Consider the following 21397-nt stretch of genomic DNA (forward strand, 5'->3'; position numbering starts at 1 on the left):
CGAGACACAAGCAGTGAAAAGCAGCCACCGGGTGGTCACCCAGTGCCCAGGCTGGAGGGATGTGAAGATGTCAGGGCAGGGGCGGTTCTCCATGTGCCAAGGCCAAAAATACAGGCGATGTTTTAGCAGACTGCATCACGGGAAACTTTGCAGCCAGGGATCTTCACCATCTTCAGGATTGCATGAGAAGGAATCAGAAAGATTACCTAAAAGTTGCGTTTAGGAGCCAAAATTGACACAAACGTGCATGCAGTCCTGTGGTAGACTTATCACTGTACACCAGTCATAGCTTCTATTATACTAGAAGTATGACCAGATGAGGATTCCAGCACATTCAAATGAGCCGGTGTGTCATGGTGAATGCTGCATCACTTAGCAAGAGTTGCAGCTTCAAATCCTAGCTCAGGACCCCTACTCATGGTTTCTTGTGTCTCGGTCGCTCACCCCACAGACCCCTGTAACGATGCATGCATGAGCAGCTCTCCCGAAGGCATGCAAGAAATTCAAAGAATGAAGTCTAAACTTTCTCTTACTCCTGTGATTCTCATTTTGTGTGCTCAGCTACACCACAAGCCTCCTTTACACCCTTAAATATTAACCCAGCTATTCTTTTGATGTGGGATTCCTCATTATCATATGAATAAATGATTAATTATCACTGTACCAAGTAAATGTAACTTTTATAACCACATGAATCAGCATTGTGCCAAACCCTTCAAGAATAGTAAGAGTGTTCAAGTTTTTATTGCACTTTATTGCTTCCTGGATCATTTAAAAGGAGTCACTGACAAATAACCATTTACACAGGCTTGAAAGTTTGCCTCGGATGTACTGACCGGTTCTGTATTTCAAAATGCAGACCTACCTTCTTTCCCAGCAATTTAACGCTAGGTCTTTGGCAGAAAACTCCACGGCTTGTCCAGCAAATGCTACTATTTGCAATGGCACCTCTTGTGTGTTACCAGAAGATAATTTTAACAAAACTTTGAGCATAATTTTAAGTACTGTTCTGACAATCATGCTGGCTTTAGTGATGTTCTCCATGGGTTGCAATGTGGAACTTAAGAAATTCTGGGGCCACATAAAAAGACCCTGGGGTATTTTTGTGGGTTTCCTTTGCCAGTTTGGAATTATGCCTCTCACAGCCTTCTTGCTGTCCCTGGTCTTTAACGTGCTTCCTATTCAAGCTGTCGTGGTGCTGATCATGGGATGCTGTCCAGGGGGCACAGCCTCCAATGTCATCGCCTACTGGGTGGATGGAGACATGGACCTAAGGTAAGAGCAGCCATTCTCTAAGTAGTTCATGTAGCTTTTTACAGCGTAAACTTTATATTGAAAAGGTCTGTCTGATCTTTTCCTTACCTTCCTGGCCCATGCATGGTAGAACTTCCTTCTTGTAAAGATGTTTAGTTACTGTAATAGTAGTAAATATAAGCAGAATAGCAAATATCCTTGGTTCTTTGAGAATTCATGAGGAAGATAGCACAACAGAATTGTGTATATTAGAAAATGCCTTTATTGTAAATCTTTAATGTTGCAGAAAATAGTATTGATGAAGACCTCTAAAATACTAAAGATTATGAAATCTTTGTCGAAGTTAGTACTACTTTTGTTGTTGTGTTTCTCGCAAGATCTTGGGCAGTAAAAAAAAAATAAATAACAAAGGATTTTAGGACCTGAACCCTGTGTACAAAATAGTGGCTGTGCAATAGTTCTTGAAGTAATGTTTCTTCAAAAAGACCACCTGTGGAAAAATATTTTCCCTCTTTTTGTGTTCTATACAATGAATAGACAGGCATAGATTTTTTCTTTGGGAACTGATACAAACGAAAATCACTTGTGGTAATTCTATCTGCTCCTGGCACCTTCTGCAGTGTATTCAAACTGAGGGAAAGTTTGAGAGGCTACAGGCCACCGACTAAGGCAGCCCTGCATATAGGGTGCAATGAAAAAACTCCTGTGTGGCCAAGTGTGATGGTCTTGGTGACAGGGTGCTCTGAACTCAGAAATAGATATTTAAGGCACCTGGCATGGTCTAGGATGTCAAACACGCAGGAGAAGTGAACCCTACTGTTGATGCAAATTCCATGGGGGGTTCATTAACTAACAGCCTTTAAAAATGAGCCATCTTTTTATTTTTGTATCCTGATTACTTTGCTTTAAAATAAACAGGATCATTTCTCTGTTTCCCACAGAGTAACATAAATTGGAGCGTTAGTCCAATTTATCATATGCCAGTCTGAACTAGAAATGGAAAAAAATAATAAAAGTAAGAAAGATGTGGAGTGTGGAGCTAGGGCGAATAGACTAAGAATGTTACTATTTGTAGCTTTAGCAAGACATTTTTTCCATCCTTTGAAAACAGTGAACTTTTTTGTCACATACAGGTGCTAATGTAATACCTGCTTTCAAATTATGTATGAAGTCAACTCTGCTAATCACCAACTTCCTCACTGTAGAGGAAAGACCTATGATATTAGGAACTATAAGACATTTAATTTCAATAAATACAGGTCTAAGAAACCACAGATGGAAAGATATCCAGCACAAGTCTGAAATTCGGTCCTAATCTTTCCTTGGAAGAATACACTGAGCTAAATTATGCTTTCTCAGCTCCGTATGTTCAGAGTCGCGCCACTGAAATCAGTGGTAAAAATCCGAATTGATGATGCTATAAATATGAGTAGGGTTTATATCCCATGATGCCGGCAGAGGGTGAAGTAAATTGAAAATACTTATAAAAGGTTATTCTTCAGGTAAAGACCTTTACCTTAAGAAGTCAAAGGGTTTTGGTCAGTATCTTTGTGACAATAATGCAGGGACCAGAGGATATGGGAGGTACAGCACAGATGGCAATCTTCAGTTCTTGTTAGAAGAGTAACAGTATAAGTAGCTTGGCTGGTTTCTGGAGCCAGCACAGTATTCTAGAAAGACTGCCTATCATATCAGACAAGGTTTTGTTTTTAACTGATAATATTTTATGTTTATACATAACAACCCATCACCATTGTCTATAGTCCTGCTTCAAAACGTCCCAGCGCAAATAGACCACAAGTTAGAGCAGGAATTCATTTTCTACTGCTCATATAATCACAGGGAGGTGAAGTATGAGGTTTTATACCTTTCTTAGTAACTCAGACCCAGATGATATCCTCTGAAGCTTCCCACAGGCACATCTGTTTTTGACATCTCTTGATATTTCACAAGAACAACTGCTCCTGAAACACCATCTCCTCTCCCCCACAGCTCCCCCGGGGAGCTTCTGCAAGCACAGAGACTGGGGTTAGAGAACGTGCAGACTTTGGAGCAGGATGTAGATACAGGGACAGTAAGAAGATGTAAGAAATACGGAGGTAGGAAAAATAAGCTCTTTTATCCATTTGGGGCTTCACCTGACCTTAACTGTAGCCCATGGCTCTTTTTTCTCTGTGTGTAGGAACTCTCTTGCCAGAGGCTCCTAAAAAGTTCTATTCAATGACTCTGAAGCAGAAAGTGACAGGAGCCGAAATTAATGCAGATATTCCTGCGGTTTCTGTATTAATTGTTATAGATTTCTCTGGATCTGCCCAGTTTGTGGGACAGGGTCAGTAGTCCCTTTTCTGAGGGCAAGTGACACAAAAGAGAAATCAGAAGTGAGGCTCATAAGGAAGTTTCTGAAGTCCCTTAACTAGAACCCTCTCTCATTACTTTTGTGTCAGAGGAGTGTGATTTGTAGGCATAATTTTATCTATTCAGATTCTGAGAATTTCCTCCTTATTTTAGCTGTCTAGCCTTTTCCTCGTTCTTCATTCCTGTAGCAGAATGCATCTTTTAGTACAAGCTGTATTAGGTCTGATGGTCTCAAGGCTTTATATTTTAATACAGAAATGTCTTTGCAAAAACCAAGGAAGAAACAATACTTATGCTCAGCTTCACTGAATAATTCTCAGCACCTACTCTTTGGCCTAGAGCAAAACAAGCCAGAAAAGGGAATTTTGTTACATCACACATCCTAGACAATGAAATATTTTTGGTTTATGCTGTTGACTTCAGAGTGATATTTTAACACTTCAGAACTGCTGATATAATGGAAAGCTCCATTTGACGTCCATCTGACCTTGTCCAGCTTGCCAACCTCTCAGAAGCCAGCCGGACAGGCAGCACACAGACAGACTTGCCAACAGACTTTCCTGATGGCCGCCTGTCTGACTGCCTCATTTGCACTGAAAGTTATTGTTCTGTGGCTGCAGAACATGTTGATATTTTATGATCCTTTCCAGCAGAAGCCATTCCTTCCATTTAGCTTTTTTCTAACTTGATATACATGATAAATTGACTGTAGACAGCAGCATTTCTTGCCCAACCTTTCATAAGCTGTTAAGTCATAATAAGAAAATGAGAAAGACTATAGGTTAGCATGAGATGAACTGTCACTCTAACCAATTTCTTTGCAGCATCAGCATGACAACTTGCTCCACACTGCTTGCAATGGGGATGATGCCACTTTGCCTCTTTGTTTACACGAAGACATGGACTGATTCTAACGCAATTGTACTCCCCTATGACAGCATTGGTGAGTCTGGTGAACCAGCACTTTCCCTTCTGACTCTCCTTTATCCTCCCTCTAGTAACAACCACCTTTATACCATCATCCTGCAGAGTCATGAAGAAATGACCCCAGACTTTTTAAAAATATTCATCTTCCTACTTTCCAATAACTTCCATGGGAATTAGGTACCTAGTCATGTCATCCATAACTCTGCAGAACAAAGACTTGAAGTCATTATAAATATTGTACAGATATTTACCACGAGATTGTGCATGTTTTTCTTTCCAAATGGTTTGGAGATGTGCGTGGTGCTGGGATAAGAATATGGAATAATTCCTACAGGAATAGCTGTTTCCCCTGGATGAAAGTGTTTGTAACAGCTTTAAGGCACAATCCTGCAAAGTGCTAAGTGCTGAGGCCATAATCTGGCAAAGTACTTAAGCGTATGTGGATAATTAAGCAAGTGATTAAAACTGCTGAGTCTCTTTGAAAAGCTGCAATCTACACCGCCAGGAGTGGCTTCATTTGACTTCCTGTCAAAAATCCCATCCAGCTACAAAGAGAAAATAGTCAAAGTATTTAGAAATACATGCTCCAGTGCTTTGCAGAGCTGTGGCCCTAGTGCTTATCAAGTGCAGTTCCATGCTGTGCTAATCTTAAAAACCAGCAGAGTCACTTTCATATTCTTCAATTTCATTTCCCATTGTCCTGGGGAAAAAAAATCACATACATTGCTTGTGCTTTCAAAATAAATACTGGAGGGGGGAGGCCAAAACAAAAGAAGCTCTAAACTAGTTGTTGATATGGTACAGTAGCAAAACACCTGCAGACAAAATGAACATTTAATATAGCTACTCACATCACAGGATAGTGATGATTAGCACACTCAAATTTCTGTCTGCCTTTCTGATGCAGGTGAATGAGCATGTAGCTCAGCAGAATGGCAATTACTTCAACAGCCTGCCAAAGACAACAGACTCTATAGAAAAGCAAATGGGCAGGTGTGGGTAGAGCATCCATGCATGCTCTGGGGTGTGCATACCAGAAACATCCTCCAAAGGCTTGCTCCGTACCCCCAGCTGCTCTACACAATGTCTGTCCTCCTGTCGGGAACTTCTGCATGATACGGGGGCTTAACTTCTTTCTTCTTTTTTACAGGTATTTCACTGGTAGCTCTTATAATTCCTGTTTCATTTGGAATATATGTTAAACACAGATGGCCTAGTAAAGCAAAAATCATACTTAAGGTAGGATATATAAAGCTGAAACATTAATAATTACGGACAAATTATGGAATGAGAGGCACCACTGAAACAGTACATTGCTATTCATAGTATTAGTATCTGACCTCATAAGAGCTGGGAAGTTTTCAGCAGAAAACAAATGAGATGCTGCGGAACTGTATTGCTTTCCCCCTGCACAAACACGCATGAGTTGCATACATTATTAGAAACCATCATTATCCAAAGAGCCTACTTTTGTCTTTGGCTACAACTATGTTAGTAATTGAGTTCATCTTATAATGTAAACTGAAATTGGAAGGAAAATCATTCAGGTCAACTGGAAACAGTTTTCCCCTGCAAAATAATAAAAAAATGAAAACATTCTGGATAAAAAAAAAACTTTCTACTTTAAAAACATTTTGTCGATTTTTGGGGGCAATTTTGAGTGTGAAGTCAATTTTTATTAAAAAAACTTCTTTGAAAATGTTCCAACTGTTAAAAAAATCTAACAAAACTATTCACATAATTCAACTCTCTGCAAGACAGTTTCAGATGCATCAAAAATATGTGGTTATGGTAAAAACTATTCTCACCAAAATAATAGTAATAATAACAACAACTACTACTACTTAGCTGCATTTAGTGTTAACAGCAGATTAATCATTCTGAACATTAGGTTTAGGTTTAGGTTTAAAGTGATTGTCAGACGTGCTGATAAAGGCCCTTGGCCTTTGTTAACGACTCTTAGTTAACACACATATTTTCTAAATTTTCTTAAACAAAACTTATCTGGCAACTGGTTACTCTACCTATACTTTGTTATCATTTCTCTGCTCAGGTAGTATAGAACACAAATAAGGTCCTTTTAAGTCCAATTAATTTTCTTGAACTGTTAGCTTACTGTGTTGTATCTTTAAATGCATTCACAGCTTACTTATGAACTTGGATACTATTGAGTGCTGGTTTCAAAACTGTACTATTCCTGCTTAATCAGTTAAGGGAAAAGCATGGACTTGAACTCACATGAAGAGATAGTCTACTTGCTCTCTGGGCAAAACACCCCGAGTGGGTGAGCAACCCACAGTAGGGTCCATTGACAGTTTGCTTTATGTAGGACAATGAAGCATCAAGTGAAGATTGAGCCGTAGATGTCAGTTTAAGGTCCATATAGTGAGACATGGAGGTAAGAGCACAAAGACGGTGTGCCAGGTGAAATGGAAGAGCTTGTCATGGCCAGACTATGTTTCTTCTTCCTAGGTGCATGTGGTTAATAGCTCAGTCAAGCAAAAGTACTTGTTCACTCAGTGTTCTTAAAGAGACTTCAGCCAAAGACTGATGAAGTCAGTTCAATGGGAATACATGTTTTAGCTGAGAAATGTAATCTTAGCCCCAGAAGTCTGACGGTGAGATCCCTGGCAACATATGCCATAACGGCAGACATTTTACCTGGATATTGAGAAAAGAATGAGTTATCACTTTCTTCGGCAAGCAGCGGTGAGGATCTCAGTACATTCAGCCACAGGAAATAAGCTCAATTCAGTGACTATGTCTACGTAGAAATGCCATATGAGCTCACAGCCATTTTTCAAACAGAAGTTTTCAGCCACATTAAATATTTACTCCTCCATTTGGCAAATAATTTCCTATCACTAACAATCTAGTGTCTAGTTAGCATACGCTATACTAAGCCCCATAGTGTGACTGTCCAAGAAGCAGCGAGGAAAAGTGCATTATACTAGCTCTTAGGCTGTCAGTTTCCCAAAAACTCTGGGAAAATTTTTTTAATGTGTGCACCATTCCTCGCTCACGTCACACCTGTGAGATTATTTTTAATCTCCAGCTCTAAGTACAATTATAGTCAAGGTTTCAAGAGACTAGTTTTACAGGTATCTGCTATAGATACCTATTACAGCTGTGCCTTGATCTATATCTGTAGTCACACATTGAAGTACATCGTACATCTCCTCTTTGGGAAAAATGGCAGCTATCTAATCTGTCTGCCTGCTGTGAATTACATTGCTATAAACTTTAGGTTTTATGTTTAATAAGATGTTTCAGTGACTCAGAGACACTCACGGGCAAGTTTGACACTATGTTTGATGCCATTAAATTTCGTTGGGGTCTCTTATTCACCCAGTCTTTCCTCTTTCCTCTCACAGATCGGTTCCATTGTGGGAGCGATCCTCATCGTGCTCATTGCTGTGGTTGGGGGAATACTTTATAAAGGCTCCTGGATTATCTCACCCAAGTTATGGATCATTGGCACCGTATTTCCAGCAGCTGGCTATTCTCTGGGATTCTTTCTGGCCCGCATAGCTGGTCTGTCTTGGCACAGGTATAGATTTCTCTGTGACAAAGACCTGTAGTCTTATTTCAGCTGCGAAAAAAGTTTTTATTTAATGATTAATCAATGCTGAGAATGCTCCCTAAACATTAGCTATGCTACAGAGTCACTCATTCCCCAACCCTGTTTCTCGGGTACTACGTTTCTTGTGCACTTTTTTATTTACAGATTCTGACTATACGATTTCCTCCAACCTTTCAAACGTCCCCCCCTTGTGTGCGCCCATGTCCTATACTTCAAATGAGTGAAACGGGCCTGACTTATAAGTGGGTTGGGACTGCAGTAAAATTTCTCATGAAGATGCAGCAACCTACAATTTAAAATATCGTTACAAGAGAGGGACATAGTGTTACCGAATATAACATATGACTTGTGGAGTGTTTCGTTGACGATGTGAGCTGAAGGATACCATTTTCTCAGTTATCTGTTACTGTATGTTTCATGTTTATCCAGATTCCTAAAAAGCATAAGGATGCACAGGCAGCTATTTCACGATTGTCTTTGTATTATTCCCTTTAGATGTCGTACAGTGTCTCTGGAAACAGGCATGCAAAACACTCAGCTATGTTCAACTATAGTACAGCTCTCCTTCACTCCTGAACAACTTGAACTGATGTTTACTTTCCCACTCATCTACAGCATTTTCCAGCTGTTGTTTGCACTACTAATTTTAGGAGGTAAAGTATAGATATTTTCTATTATAGCATTATAATTATCATTATTATTAGCAGTCTTATTTTTCATGGATATGGAGAAAACAAGAAGGGATAAAAATAATCAAATGGAAAATAGTTAAGTAAATAATGACCCAAATGATTGCTGGGCATCGCCACTGTGCTGTGCCCTGTACATAACTAGGAATATATAAGGCTCAGTTCAAGATTTGGAAGACCCCTTTTTTTTAGCAGAAGGGAGGGGAGCTCCACCACCTACAACCGGGCACATGAGAATACCTTGAGCACAGGATTGTTATTACCCTTGGCCGAGGAAGGGCAAATGTGTCTTCTTCCACCACTCCAGGGTGCCTGGGCATAAAGCTGCATGGCAGGGCCACCCCCACAAGCATTCACAAACTCCCCCTCCTATCAGTGGTTGAGAGAACAGGCATTAACTTCATGGCTAATGTGAGAAAATATCTTCCATTAGAGGTAAAGCTCCCTTTTTCCTCCCACACACACCTCTCATGAGTTGCACTGCTGCTACTACAACTAACTTACCAAGGGTCGGGACCTTGTCCCTGTTGCTCACACCTAAAACCACCTGTGGCTATTGAGCTCCCACTCCCAAACCAGCCATCCTACCCAACACCAGAGCACTGCCCCAGGGACACAGCCTGCGAGGCGCAGCCCCAACTCCAACCTCTCTGGTAGGCAACGGCGTGAGGACAGATGAAACACTTTGTCCCAGCTCTTGCCAAACAGGACTCGCGTAGAAGTAAGGGTCAGTCCCACAGACCCAGCCAAGGGCCCAAAGGCTTCCCAAGGGAGACAGGCGATACTTTTAAAAGTCACTGCACACAACAGGAACACAAAGCAGTCAAACACCAAATGCAGAATTTAGAACACTTTCCTTTCTTCAAGTGAAGAAAGTACATTTCCAAATGTACTTTTCTGGTGATGAGTGTTGTTGACATAAAATAATTAAACATAGCTTTAAAGAAACTGTCTGGAGGTGTTGGAATGTTTTAACAATATAAGGAAGGAAAATATTGCATGGCTACATGTTACTACAGTGTCTTTTTCAGGCAATTGTTATAATTTCTTTATTTAATACTAAATATATGCCAATTCCCAGGTTACCGTGTTTACAGAAGACACCGGGTCAAAACAAAGACAGATGTCGAGAAAACAGAGGAAAAAGAGGATTCAAAATCACCATCATCACATGCTAAAACAAATGGAGGATTTGTATCAAATGAGACCAAATAGACAATTACCTCTCTTCCTACCAGCTGAAAAGATATAAGATACATGGTTTATTTAAAACTTTTTTTTCACATGCCACTGCTTTATGGAAATATTTAACAACAGAAGTTCTGCTGATATTGCACAGTAAGACTTTAAAATTATTAACTTATGAAATATTTCTATTTTGATTTTGAACACGGTTTCTGCTACAATTGTAGAATATGGTTTTGAAGCCAATTCCCTAAAAATATTTAATATTTTGTTATAGCTTATTTAAAGAAAGGCAGAATAAAGGTGGGCTATTGCTAAAAAAACAAGCAGATATTTTCATTACCAACTCCAGCCCATGATCCTGCAAATCCGTCTGCTAGTCTTAGCCCTCACACCAAACAAAGATAAATCTCGTAAAAGTGCCTGAGCAGCAACATGAGTTGATGTGGAAGATCTGATAAGGCTGGAGGACTTTCACTAAACATGAATCAACCATGAAATTGGAACAAGCTAATAATGAAATAAAGTTTCATTTAGGTCAGTCTGGGCAGACTAAAGTCATTGCACTGTACTAATTGCTTGAAACATTAATTTATTCTAAAGCTATAATTTTAACAAGTGCAAGATACCTTATGACTGTATTTTTTTGCCCAAAGTAATAGAAAGTAACAGCTTTGCATCCTCAGTCTGGGTCTTTTAGGTGCTGGAAACATGAACAGAGAGACAAAGCTGAGGGCATAAGCCTAGAGCAATTTTACTGTGACAGCATACAAAGGAGCAGGCAGAGATTTTGGAAGAGTAAGAAATTATCAACTTCTGCACTGAAAGGGAGGCATTTGAAAGTGGAACAAAATTGTCCCTGATTCATCCAGGACTAATTTTACCACTGTTAACATGAGACAATAGTGCTTGCAGAGAGTTATATATTTTTGTTATTTTATGAACTCAAGAAATCTGAACTTACCAGGTGTCTGTGACATGTAGACACTGATGTAGTTGATAACTTTAAGATTTTAATTATATGAACCACAGACAGAAACTATTGTATGTAAACATACGTTATTTGTCTCTGAAAATTCAAGAGTACATATGGAAAACTGTCCTAAGTGTGTGGAGAAAATGAGTGCAATTCTAAGAGAAACAGTGCAGTAAATTTTTTGCAGCTGTAATTTTTTGTGGATACCTTCAGTAACATTAGTCCTGTAGCTCTTATGTAAAGAAGACGTCCAGAGAACTTCAGATTAAATGAGTGAGAGGTTGGCTGACCAAAAAATTCAAGAATGAGCCAACTATCAACACATGGAAACTATACACCTCTTTGTCATATTCAAGTGGACCTTCCGAGGTGTTGTGAGTTAATGCGACAGATTTTTTACAAACACAAATGAAATTGTGGAATTTAAGTTCCCGACGTGTATCTTTCCACTGCTGCAGAAATGTGCCCAGTATTAAACAAAGAATAAATTATTTCTATCTACCATATGTGGGGGAAGGGGTCTCAAAATGTTCCTGAGTTCTGGGAGGCTTGAAGCTACTTTGCTTTCAGGGGGAGTTCAGCGTGGTCGTAACCTCCAAGGAGGAGTTTAACACTTAGCAGGAGTTATCACATAATGAGGCATGCTACATTTTATAGAACGAAGATTGAACAGAAAAATGTAGTGAAGTCTGTTATGGAAGAATCATAAATGTGAAACAGCACATTCATTGAGAAAAGGGTAAGCTACTATTTGTAACATCTCTAGTAAAAAGGCTATTGTCTTTATCCTGCGTCCATCAAAAAATGGGCAGCAGTAGTTAGGATCACGTCTGTCTTACACACCAAGCTGCTGCTCTTTCCCCATACTAAACTTCAATGCTTCCGTGCATATTTTAAGCAGATTTTGAAAATGTATTGAAGAATAATAGTTTGTCTTGCTTATACTGTGTGTGTGTGTGTATTTAAAGCAACTGTATAACCACTGAACTGAATAAAGTCAGAAACTATTTATAATTTTGCCCACTGGAGTAATTTAAGGTAGAAAGAATTGAGACTGAAACCTGACATGCAGACAAAATTTATGACTTTGAGATGTGACAAAAACACCTCAGATCACGTGTGAAATGAATATGTTTAATAATGATGAGATTAAAAGAACATGGGATGTCTGATGCCATATTTGATATACATTTTTTAACGTATATATGCACTTAGGGCCCCAGATGAAGGCTGGAGGCTGCAGTTTCTGCAGCCATTACAATTACATCTAGCGAGGGTCGTATGTCCCAAGCTTTATGTGAAGCAAAGCCAGCTCAAAGGTCTTGACCAACATATGCCTCTAGAGCACATTGAACCTAAAACAAAACTCCAGGGCTTGTTGATGTTGCTGGAAGCAGGCTTATGTTGATGTGACAACTACTAAATCTCCAGCTGTAGGAGTCTGGGCAGCATCAATGTCTGTCCATCACTGGTGAAGCTGGGCTGGGCTATCTCACAGCAGCATAAGGGACTTTTGGGGGAGCTGTGTCCTCTCCCCAAAGGTCTCCAGAAAGATGTTATGGATCTTTGGCTGTCAGCCATATAAATGCTGAGATATGGGCTTCTCAGTTGAAGGAGGCTGGTGGCCTCCAGCCTTGCAGTTGCAGTTTTCTTGGTATCATCAAATTAAAACCCCAGCTTGCAGAGATCAGCTTGTTTAACCTGCTCCACGTTATCTCCTCTCACATTCTCCAGCATGAAAATCCTTTCAAAGGCAGTATCACTTAGGCACCACTGCTTTTTAAGCAATCTTCTATTCATTGAAACAACCTGTGGATGGGACATTGCAGGATGTGTAATTTAGAAGCATCATACAGTGATGTTCAGGCTAACAGATACTCAATCTAATTAACTCTTACACATACCGGTAATCATGGATTTACCCATTCAGGCTAAGAAGTCATACAGATGCCTTAGCAGGTTCTAGGTTAACACAGATAGTCTAGTTTTAGATAGGCATTCATGTCCAGAGAGCCTGGGTAGTCCCTGAGTCTTAACTCTGCTGCACTGCTGGTTCTCAAGCCGTTGCAGGCAAAATGAGCTGAAGTATGTCTAAGGTTAGAAATACCCTAAAAGTTGAAACGACAGCTGAATTAATGCCTAGCTCATCCCAAGGTCTGTAGTATAAGAGCTGCAAGGATGCAACAATGACACTTGCCAAACCAAAGTCTGTAGCCATAAATCTGGGTATAAAGACTTGTTCCCTAGTCAGCAAAGAGAGAGAAGCATCACCACAGAGTTAATCACACCCTCTGGCTCAGACTCCTGTTATAGGATGAGTTGTCCACAGGAATTGTCTGTCTTTATAAAGTAGATTTAGATGGCCTGAATTAGACCAAGTACCTAATTTTTTTTACTCTCAGACAGAAAAAAAAAAAAAGTAGTTGAAACTAAATACCTCTTTTAGTCTTCATTTCTTTTTCTGCACAAAGTCTCTGAGCACCCAGTGTGTTTCCTTTAACCAGGAAGACAGATCTTTGTAATTGAAAAAAGAAAAGAAAACTGGGCACAAAAATGTCTGTATAGTGATTTTAATCTCCTATGAACATATAACTAATTTTTCAGCTGACCAAAAGACAGGTAGAAGAACTGGTTCTGTTATATAGTGTGCTGTGTTAGTCAGAAGAGAGTGCAATTTGAATAGAATTAACAAGCAAATTGATTTGCAGCTTATGTTAAATGAGTTTCTTGTTTCAAACTAATGAGGTTATGATGTTCAAAAACTGCTATTATAATCTCTGCCAATCAGTATTATTTTTGTCAGTCTCAGAAAAGAGAAATGAACTTTTTTTTTTTTTGTGGTCCAACCAATTAACATACTGTACACTTGATGCAAATCTAAAACAATAATCAGTACTCCCTATCTCCCAAGGCACAGACCTTCACTACTCGGTATTTGACAAGAATGCTCCTGCTCTCCCCAGATTAACCGTATCGCTTGCTCACATCCAGGATTAAAGCAAATATAGTGTAATAGTACCACAACCAAATGGCAACCAAGCAAGCCTGACTGGATTTTCCAAGCCAGAACTGAAGAACAGTAGAAGTAAATCTCTGCTTCTGTTTGCTAAGGAATATGCATTCTGCTCCAGATGCACTAACATCTCAGTTAAGCTGAGCACTAAATTTAACTTAAAATATCAAATGTAAAAATAACCGTTACTTGCCAGGTGTCATGGTTTAACCCCAGCCAGCAACTAAGCACCACACAGCCCCTCACTCACTCCCCCCTGCACCGGGATGGGGGAGAGAATCAGAAGAGTAAAAGTGAGAAAACTCGTGGGTTGAGATAAAGACAGTTTAATAAGTAAAGCAAAAGCCGCACGTGAAAGCAAAGCAAAACAAGGAATTCATTTACTACTTCCCGTCAGCAGGCAGGTGTTCAGCCATCTCCAGGAAAGCAGGGCTCCATCACACGTAATGGTGACTTGGGAAGACAAACACCATCACTCAGAACATCCCCCCCCTCCTTCTTCTTCCCCCAGCTTTACATGCTGAGCATGACGTCATATGGTGTGGGATATCCCTTTGGTCAGTTAGGGTCAGCTGTCCTGGCTGTGTCCCCTCCCAGCTTCTTGGGCACCCCCATCCTGATCACTGGCAGGGCAGTGTGAGAAGCAGAAACACTGTGCAAGCACTGCTTAGCAATAGCTAAAACATCCCTGTGTTATCAACGCTGTTTCCAGCACAAATCCAAAACACAGCCCCATACTAGCTACTAGGAAGAAAATTAACTCTATCCCAGCCAAAACCAGGACACCAGGGTATCTGCCAACCTTCAAATTGGAGTTGCAGAAGATGGATAATTGAAAGCCTTGGAGTTCTAATATATTTCCATGAATAGATATGTGCTGTGGAATGATATTACTATCTCCATTTAATTTCCATTAAATTTAACCATCTACAAGTAAGTTTCCAGCATCGACCTTCATCCTTCCCTGAAAACAAGCAGTCACTACTGTCAGTAGGAAAAGATAGATATCTCTGGAGAGCAAGCCATCACATCCCTCAGACACCTGGTTTAGGGCGGGAGGAATTCTGGAAGGAGACAGATTATGCAGAACCAGATGTCAAATTTGGTTGCCTGAATATAGGCACCTAGTGTGATGTGAGATGCCCTGGGGTGTCCTGCCTGGCTTTCCGCTGCCGGTCCAGAAAGTCACAGGTCTTCTGTAGGTCCTGTGTCCTGCCTGCATCCACCATGGCCCTACAGCATCTAAAAGGCACCAGACACCTGTTTAGGCAGCTGAATCCTTGTGACTTCTGTGCAAGTCATCCTTATTTGCAGGGTTTCCCCTGGTCTATACGAAGCCCTGCACAGTCAGATGAAGGGCCAGAACTTTGCATGGGATAATTGCAAGCCATAAGAAGACGCTTGCAATTTTCTTCCCTCTCACAAAGCAAAGAAGTTCATTTAATTGCTAACCCAAATATTTCAGAATTTAGAAAAACAAACAAAAATATGTTACTTCCAACTGCCTCTTGGAACTGAGCAAAGGCATGCCTCCTCATTAAATTTCTCCCAGGCCTGCATCTTTCCACAGGATTACATAAGACTTGGAAAGGGCTAGGTGTAAAATTCAGTGAGGACATTCCAAACTATGTCTATGTAAACAAAGAGTGTATAAAAAAGTATCAGTGATCTTTACTTACTCATAATGGACTTAATGTAAAATGAATCAATAAAAAACTGTTGCCAGTAACACTTGAAAGACCATAAACCAACCTCCTCCCTCAGATAAAGTTTGGTGTAAGAAAACATGAGACTCCAGAATTAATAAGTTGAAATAAAGATCTTCGTCTTTTGGACTTCAATTGTTTGGGGATTCAGCCACAAGGACTGGACTTTTGCCTTTCTAATAACCAATCGGTCTCAAAATCTTTTACAATCACAGCAAATACTTTAAAACTCCAAAGAAAGGGAAAAAAATCCCTCACACTGAAGAAAACTCCTATTGACTGCAACGGGGAGTTGATCAGTTCCTTTAAGTGGTGTATCCCCTGGTTACTACATATCTTAGATACTGCTATGAAAAGGAGTAATTTCTGTTCCAGGCAAACAGAATCTAGTTGGTTTTCCTTAGAGCACACACAGCTCATACACAGTTTCTCATTCACTGCAATTGTTCCTGACTATGAGAAATATTAGCAATTACACACCCAGTGTTTCCATCTCACACAAATTTCACATTGCTTTATATTTTATAGTTGTAACTTAATTGCTTCAGATATGCTGATTATATATGCTGATCAGATATCATTAAGGTAATCTGATACTTTTTTTTTAAATATGACTGCAGACCTTCTGTCTCCTTCTTCTGCAATGAGTTTATGTATTACTCATTTGGGAGATTTCATCACAGTTTTTAAAAGCCACTTTCCCTCATCTGAATTCAAAATAGATGTAAGGAGGTCATATTGAGATGGCAAGGCCCTGTTTAAATAATTTGATGGTACAATTAATTCCCCACAAGTGGAATTAACTGCAAGGGATTCATGAAAATGTCAGGGTTACAGGTTGTGCTGATGATGTGTTTCTAATGTCAGTAGTAAATCTGCTGTAGGTAGAACACAAATTCTTTCCATGTAAGGCTCTTTCTTTAAAATACACCCTGAACTCATAAAATAACCCACAGCTGATATGGACCGATTTTGCATAAAAGTATACCTACTGAGGAAACAGAACAAAACATAGAGCTTACATAGATGAACACATATTTCAGGTTTAAGATAGTCAATGATCATTTGAAAAAAAATGGATAAAATTAATGCACAATATCTAAAAAGTGGGCTTAAGAAAGAGGTGAAAAAAGGACTAATTCGTGGACCATAAATTCATTGCTGGCAATTTAATATGATGCTCAAGGTACAAGTTTTGGCTCAGAAAGTCCTTTAATAATTGTTTGCTGGAAGCTGCAGAAATATGTGCCTGTGTTTCTTACACCCTTTCCTTAAGCACCTGCTTTTGTCATTGCCAAGCTAACTGGAGCTCTGAGGTTCTTGTGTCTGTTTGTGCAGCCATTTCCAGTAATCATTAAATCTAAGGAAAAACACAAGCTGCTTTCAAATATTTTGCCTGTTGAAAGGGAAATAACATCTGAGTGGAAGGACAGAACAGTATATACTGAAATGAACAATGTAGTGATACGGGGGACAGGAGAAAATTCAGAGAAAAATATTTTATGAAGGCATACTTAGCTGTCCATAGAGGGATCAGCCATCACATCGATGACTTTTGATTCTGTGATACTTCACCCATTCTGTTGTGTTTTTCAGAATTTTTCCACAGAAACCATTTGGTACACTAAATAAAAACCTCTCATAGTTAGAAAACATAAAATAGCTAGGCTGTTTTCAACACCAAAGTCACTTATGGTATCTGGCGCATCACTGGAATATGGTCAGACTAGTCATTGCAACTCATTCACTCAGAGATAACAAATCCTCCTCGAGGTCTTTGCAGGCACCTACCCAGAAACACTGCCGTGCTACTAAAAGTGTAGGGGGTTCAGTCGCACAGGGTGGGTGGTGAGGAGTCAGGCATGGCTGGGAAAGGAAGCTGGGGTCAAGCAGTGGTGAGCAGAGAGCACCATTTCACCCTTTGTTCTCCAGCCAGCTGGACTTCACCAGCTGTGCTCGTACCATCCATGAGGGCAGAGCAGGAGGACGAGACAGTCCCACTCTCTGTGCTTAGTTTTCCCCACTTGGTTCCCTGCAGACCAGAGCCAGACCACAAGCCACCACTTAAGCTTGTGTGGACAAGAGAATAGGCTGTGCTCAGGAACAAGTCCAAGCTTATGTGACAGCAGAGATGCAAGTTTAGGCTACACCTTTGCTAATAAATAAAATAAACCAGGGAGCAGTCTCTGGACCCGAAACCAAGCGGCACTGTCTGTCTCAAATGCACAAAGCTCGGTTCTCTTTCCCCACGAGCAGGAGGGATATATTTCAGGCTGCCTCCTGGAAATTGTCCCCCTCATCAGCCCTTGTCTGGCGCCATTTGAGAGTGCCAGGTCACGAGAGCTGAAGTTGTGCCAGGAAGGGTGCAAACAGTCATGAGACAGTCCTCAAGCCTGTGCCCTCCTCTTGGCTTATTTACTGGTATAGATGTAACAGTACATGCCCAAACCCATTTTTTTCTTTAAACACTCAAAACCGTCTGGCTTTAGTGGGACCAGAGAATTCAGGGTAAAGACCATGTATTTTCCCATGCTGTTTCCTTGTAGACTTATGGCAACTCTGACTCATGCTGTTAATGATAAATTAAGCTTTAACGAAGCAGATACTTCATTTAGAACAATTTCTACTTCTGTGGAACAGAGCCTCCATTTATACAAAAAATGAGCATGTTCATCCCAAAAGAATATTATATCTTTGACATAATGTTCTGGTTTTTTTACAATTTCATCTTGGTACCATTTATACTGCACTTTGAACATTATATATTTTTATTGTTAGATAAGTTACTGGCTATGAGAGGGAATGAAAGTGATCCCTCGGATTAAGTTTTCAAAGAAGAATTTCTACTTTTTACTATGTTATGAAGGCTAATTGTATTGCACGAGTTATTTGTGTTTAACTGCAGAGAACTACAGGGCCTGGTTCAGAGGTGATGTGCTACCTTCAGGCATGCTTTTCAAAAGTCTGTGACTCAAATGTATATGCTGATACCGAGTCACTTCTGCATTTTCTACATGATAAGAAAGGACATCTTGGCAGGGGAGGAGGGGGAGGATTAGTGCTGTGAGGCTTTTCAGTCAGATCCATAAACACCTTTGCAAATGCGCAAAACTGTTTTTTGTACTTAATGCTAAAATACTCAGCAAAGGTGCCTGAACTCCAAAGACATCTTACAGTTTCATCTAAGAGTTCCTCAGACACTTCAAGTAACGCATGCATGTGGACTCTGAAAATGTCTCCTTTATAACACCATTCAGGTCAGAAACAAGTTTACCCCAAAGCCCAGCCAGGCCCTAGAAATAAGGAGTTCCCCCTACCTTCTTCTCCTCAGGGGCTCAGTCTAAGGGTCATGTTCTGAGCAAAGCTAGTCAAGTCCTACTGGAACAGGTGGGTTCTGCTGCTTTTTTTTATATGCAGCTGTTGTTGATAACCCATTTTCTATTCCTTTGCCCTCTCCCTCTCAGTGTACATTAGCCAATTCACCTTTGCCGCAGGGAGGGCAGAGTTCAATTTCCTCTTCTGTCTAAGGAGATTTAAATCATATTTCCCAATTCCCTAAAGAAAGCTCAACCACTTAATTCTTTTTATTCCACTTGTGCTCAGCATATCTCAGCATCCTTAGCACACAGCCTGTGCACCAAGCTGTCCTTGTAGTTCTGCTCTTGACTGGTTTCCACCGTGTCACATCTTTGAGGGACTGGCCATTCTCAAAAGCAGAAGTCCTGTCCTCCAAACAGCATGACGACTTTCCCTGGAGGTAATACAACTGCTTACATTGCTGCTTTTCAGTTGAAGGTTGAAATAAAAATGACCCAAGAGCACAGAGAATAGTGTATAGACACCAGGGGGAGCATACAGAGCACCGTACAGTAGAGTACTGCTTCCAGACTCCCCACCAAAATAACTGAACTGAACCAGCAGAACATGTGGATTTTTACTTTGATCAGAAAATTTGATATGGAGGCATGTGTTTTATCCCCTTAGAAGAGCACTTTGACATCAGCGGTGCAGTACCACAGTACTGCAAGACGCCTAAGAGACAGAACAGGCACCATCCTCTGCCCCTGGGGCTGCCCACAGGCGAAGCTCTTCAGGCAGAGGGAAGATAATCATGAGAACAGCTCAACTGGTGGATTGAAGGAGAGGATCACACAGGCAAAGAGCGACCAACACAGCTGCATCCCAGAGTGATGTGTGTCAACAACAACCAGTGTCAGCCCTGACACTTCAACTCCTTACATGCTCCAGTTTGTCGGTGGAAGTTACCCTGTGCACAAGGGTATGCTGCTAAATGACAAGGTAGCCAGAAAGCAAGTCTGAGCACGGGGTTGCAGTTCATCCATGCTGCTATTTGTTTCTGCGATACCCATTGGTACTGGCAGAGGCCAACCCCCAGAGTAAGTATATGCATAGAGAACACTATAAGGAAAGAAAAGAAATGAGGAAGACAGATAATGGAAGAAGGGTGGGTAAAAGCTGAGCAACTGCATTAGCTATTGACTGGAGCAAGAGCCTGAGCAGATAGAAACAAAAGTGGGTATAACACAAGGAAAAACAGAAATGTCGATTACAGCACTGCAATCCAACCGAGAAGAGCTCTGAAATAAAACTGAGAAGAGGGATCAGAATTAGTAGGAACAGTTTTTGGAGAAAAAGAGTTTGTGGTGCCTTTCTTATTGACATCAAGAACTGCCAAAGAAGGAACATTTTTCAATGTTCCTCCTTTTCTTTCTGAAAATGTACTTTCAAAATTTAGGATCAAAACAGTTGACTTAGTAACAGCTCCAAGATTTCCCATGAGAACACGAAGTTTAATGTTCCTTCTGTCTTTAACTACATGCTGAATCAAGTAGGGTGTGCCATACACTTTTACCAGTGAGCCTCATCTTTACAACTTCAAAGATAAAAATGGCTTTTCTTCTCAGATAAATTTCAGGAGATATGAGGCAGGAGATATCAGGAGATATCTTTCAGTTCAACTGAAAGATATGCAGTTTGGATTAGCAAGTGAGCAATGGACAACTGCTAAACTGCAAAGAATCAAAAGAAAATAATTTATTTTCCCTTCAACCTGTACACCAGTAAATATACAAAGATTTCCCTAATTTTGTTCTTTTAAACAAAAGTTTCAGTCAGGTTTGCTCTGTAACTTTCAAGCAGACTTTAGTTTTACTGGCTGCAGTACAGGCCCTATCTTCTCAGCTTGCATTAATTTGATTGGCTAGTTTGAGTCAGAAAAAGTGAGATATGTATTAAACTGTTTCATGTAATGCACTGTTCACTGAATTTATGTCAGACTGAGCTTCCACAGAAATTGACTTATCAAAATAGCTGAATAGTATTGTTCTCAACCGTCATTGTGTCATTAAGTAGTGGTGTACGTAATTGCTGCAAATATAATCTACATATACTTAGGGCAAAGCTTAGAAAGCAGCCTAAGCAAATATAAAATATTTTAACACCGTTTTACTGTGCTCTCATTAAGTAGTAGCCTGCACAAATCGATTCTCTCCTTCATCCCTAACTCCGATATTGAACCTATGCAGGTAGATCTCACTTTTGTGTGGAGAAAGATTCTGCATAGATGATTGGAATTTGTGAATTCAGATTTTAGACTAATTTTAGATCTTAACACAGATAACTGAAATCCTTTATTGTAGTTTATATTGATTTTAATCGATCCCTTGGAATATTGGCCTAGATGATAGT

General features: G+C 40.1%; 1 protein-coding gene across 1 annotated transcript; it reads left to right on the forward strand.

Annotated features, from left to right (window-relative positions):
• The first annotated feature begins 843 nt into the window (after positions 1-843).
• SLC10A2 (solute carrier family 10 member 2) lies at positions 844-10043 on the forward strand. The gene is made up of 6 exons (XM_076328928.1): positions 844-1275; positions 4434-4552; positions 5687-5775; positions 7911-8086; positions 8615-8772; positions 9890-10043. The coding sequence occupies exons 1-6, from the start codon at positions 854-856 to the stop codon at positions 10021-10023; spliced, it is 1098 nt and encodes a 365-aa protein (XP_076185043.1). The 5' UTR covers positions 844-853; the 3' UTR covers positions 10024-10043.
• Positions 10044-21397: the final 11354 nt, after the last annotated feature.

Source organism: Aptenodytes patagonicus, chromosome 1 (genome assembly GCF_965638725.1).
Source record: "Aptenodytes patagonicus chromosome 1, bAptPat1.pri.cur, whole genome shotgun sequence".
NCBI classification, from domain to species: domain Eukaryota; kingdom Metazoa; phylum Chordata; class Aves; order Sphenisciformes; family Spheniscidae; genus Aptenodytes; species Aptenodytes patagonicus.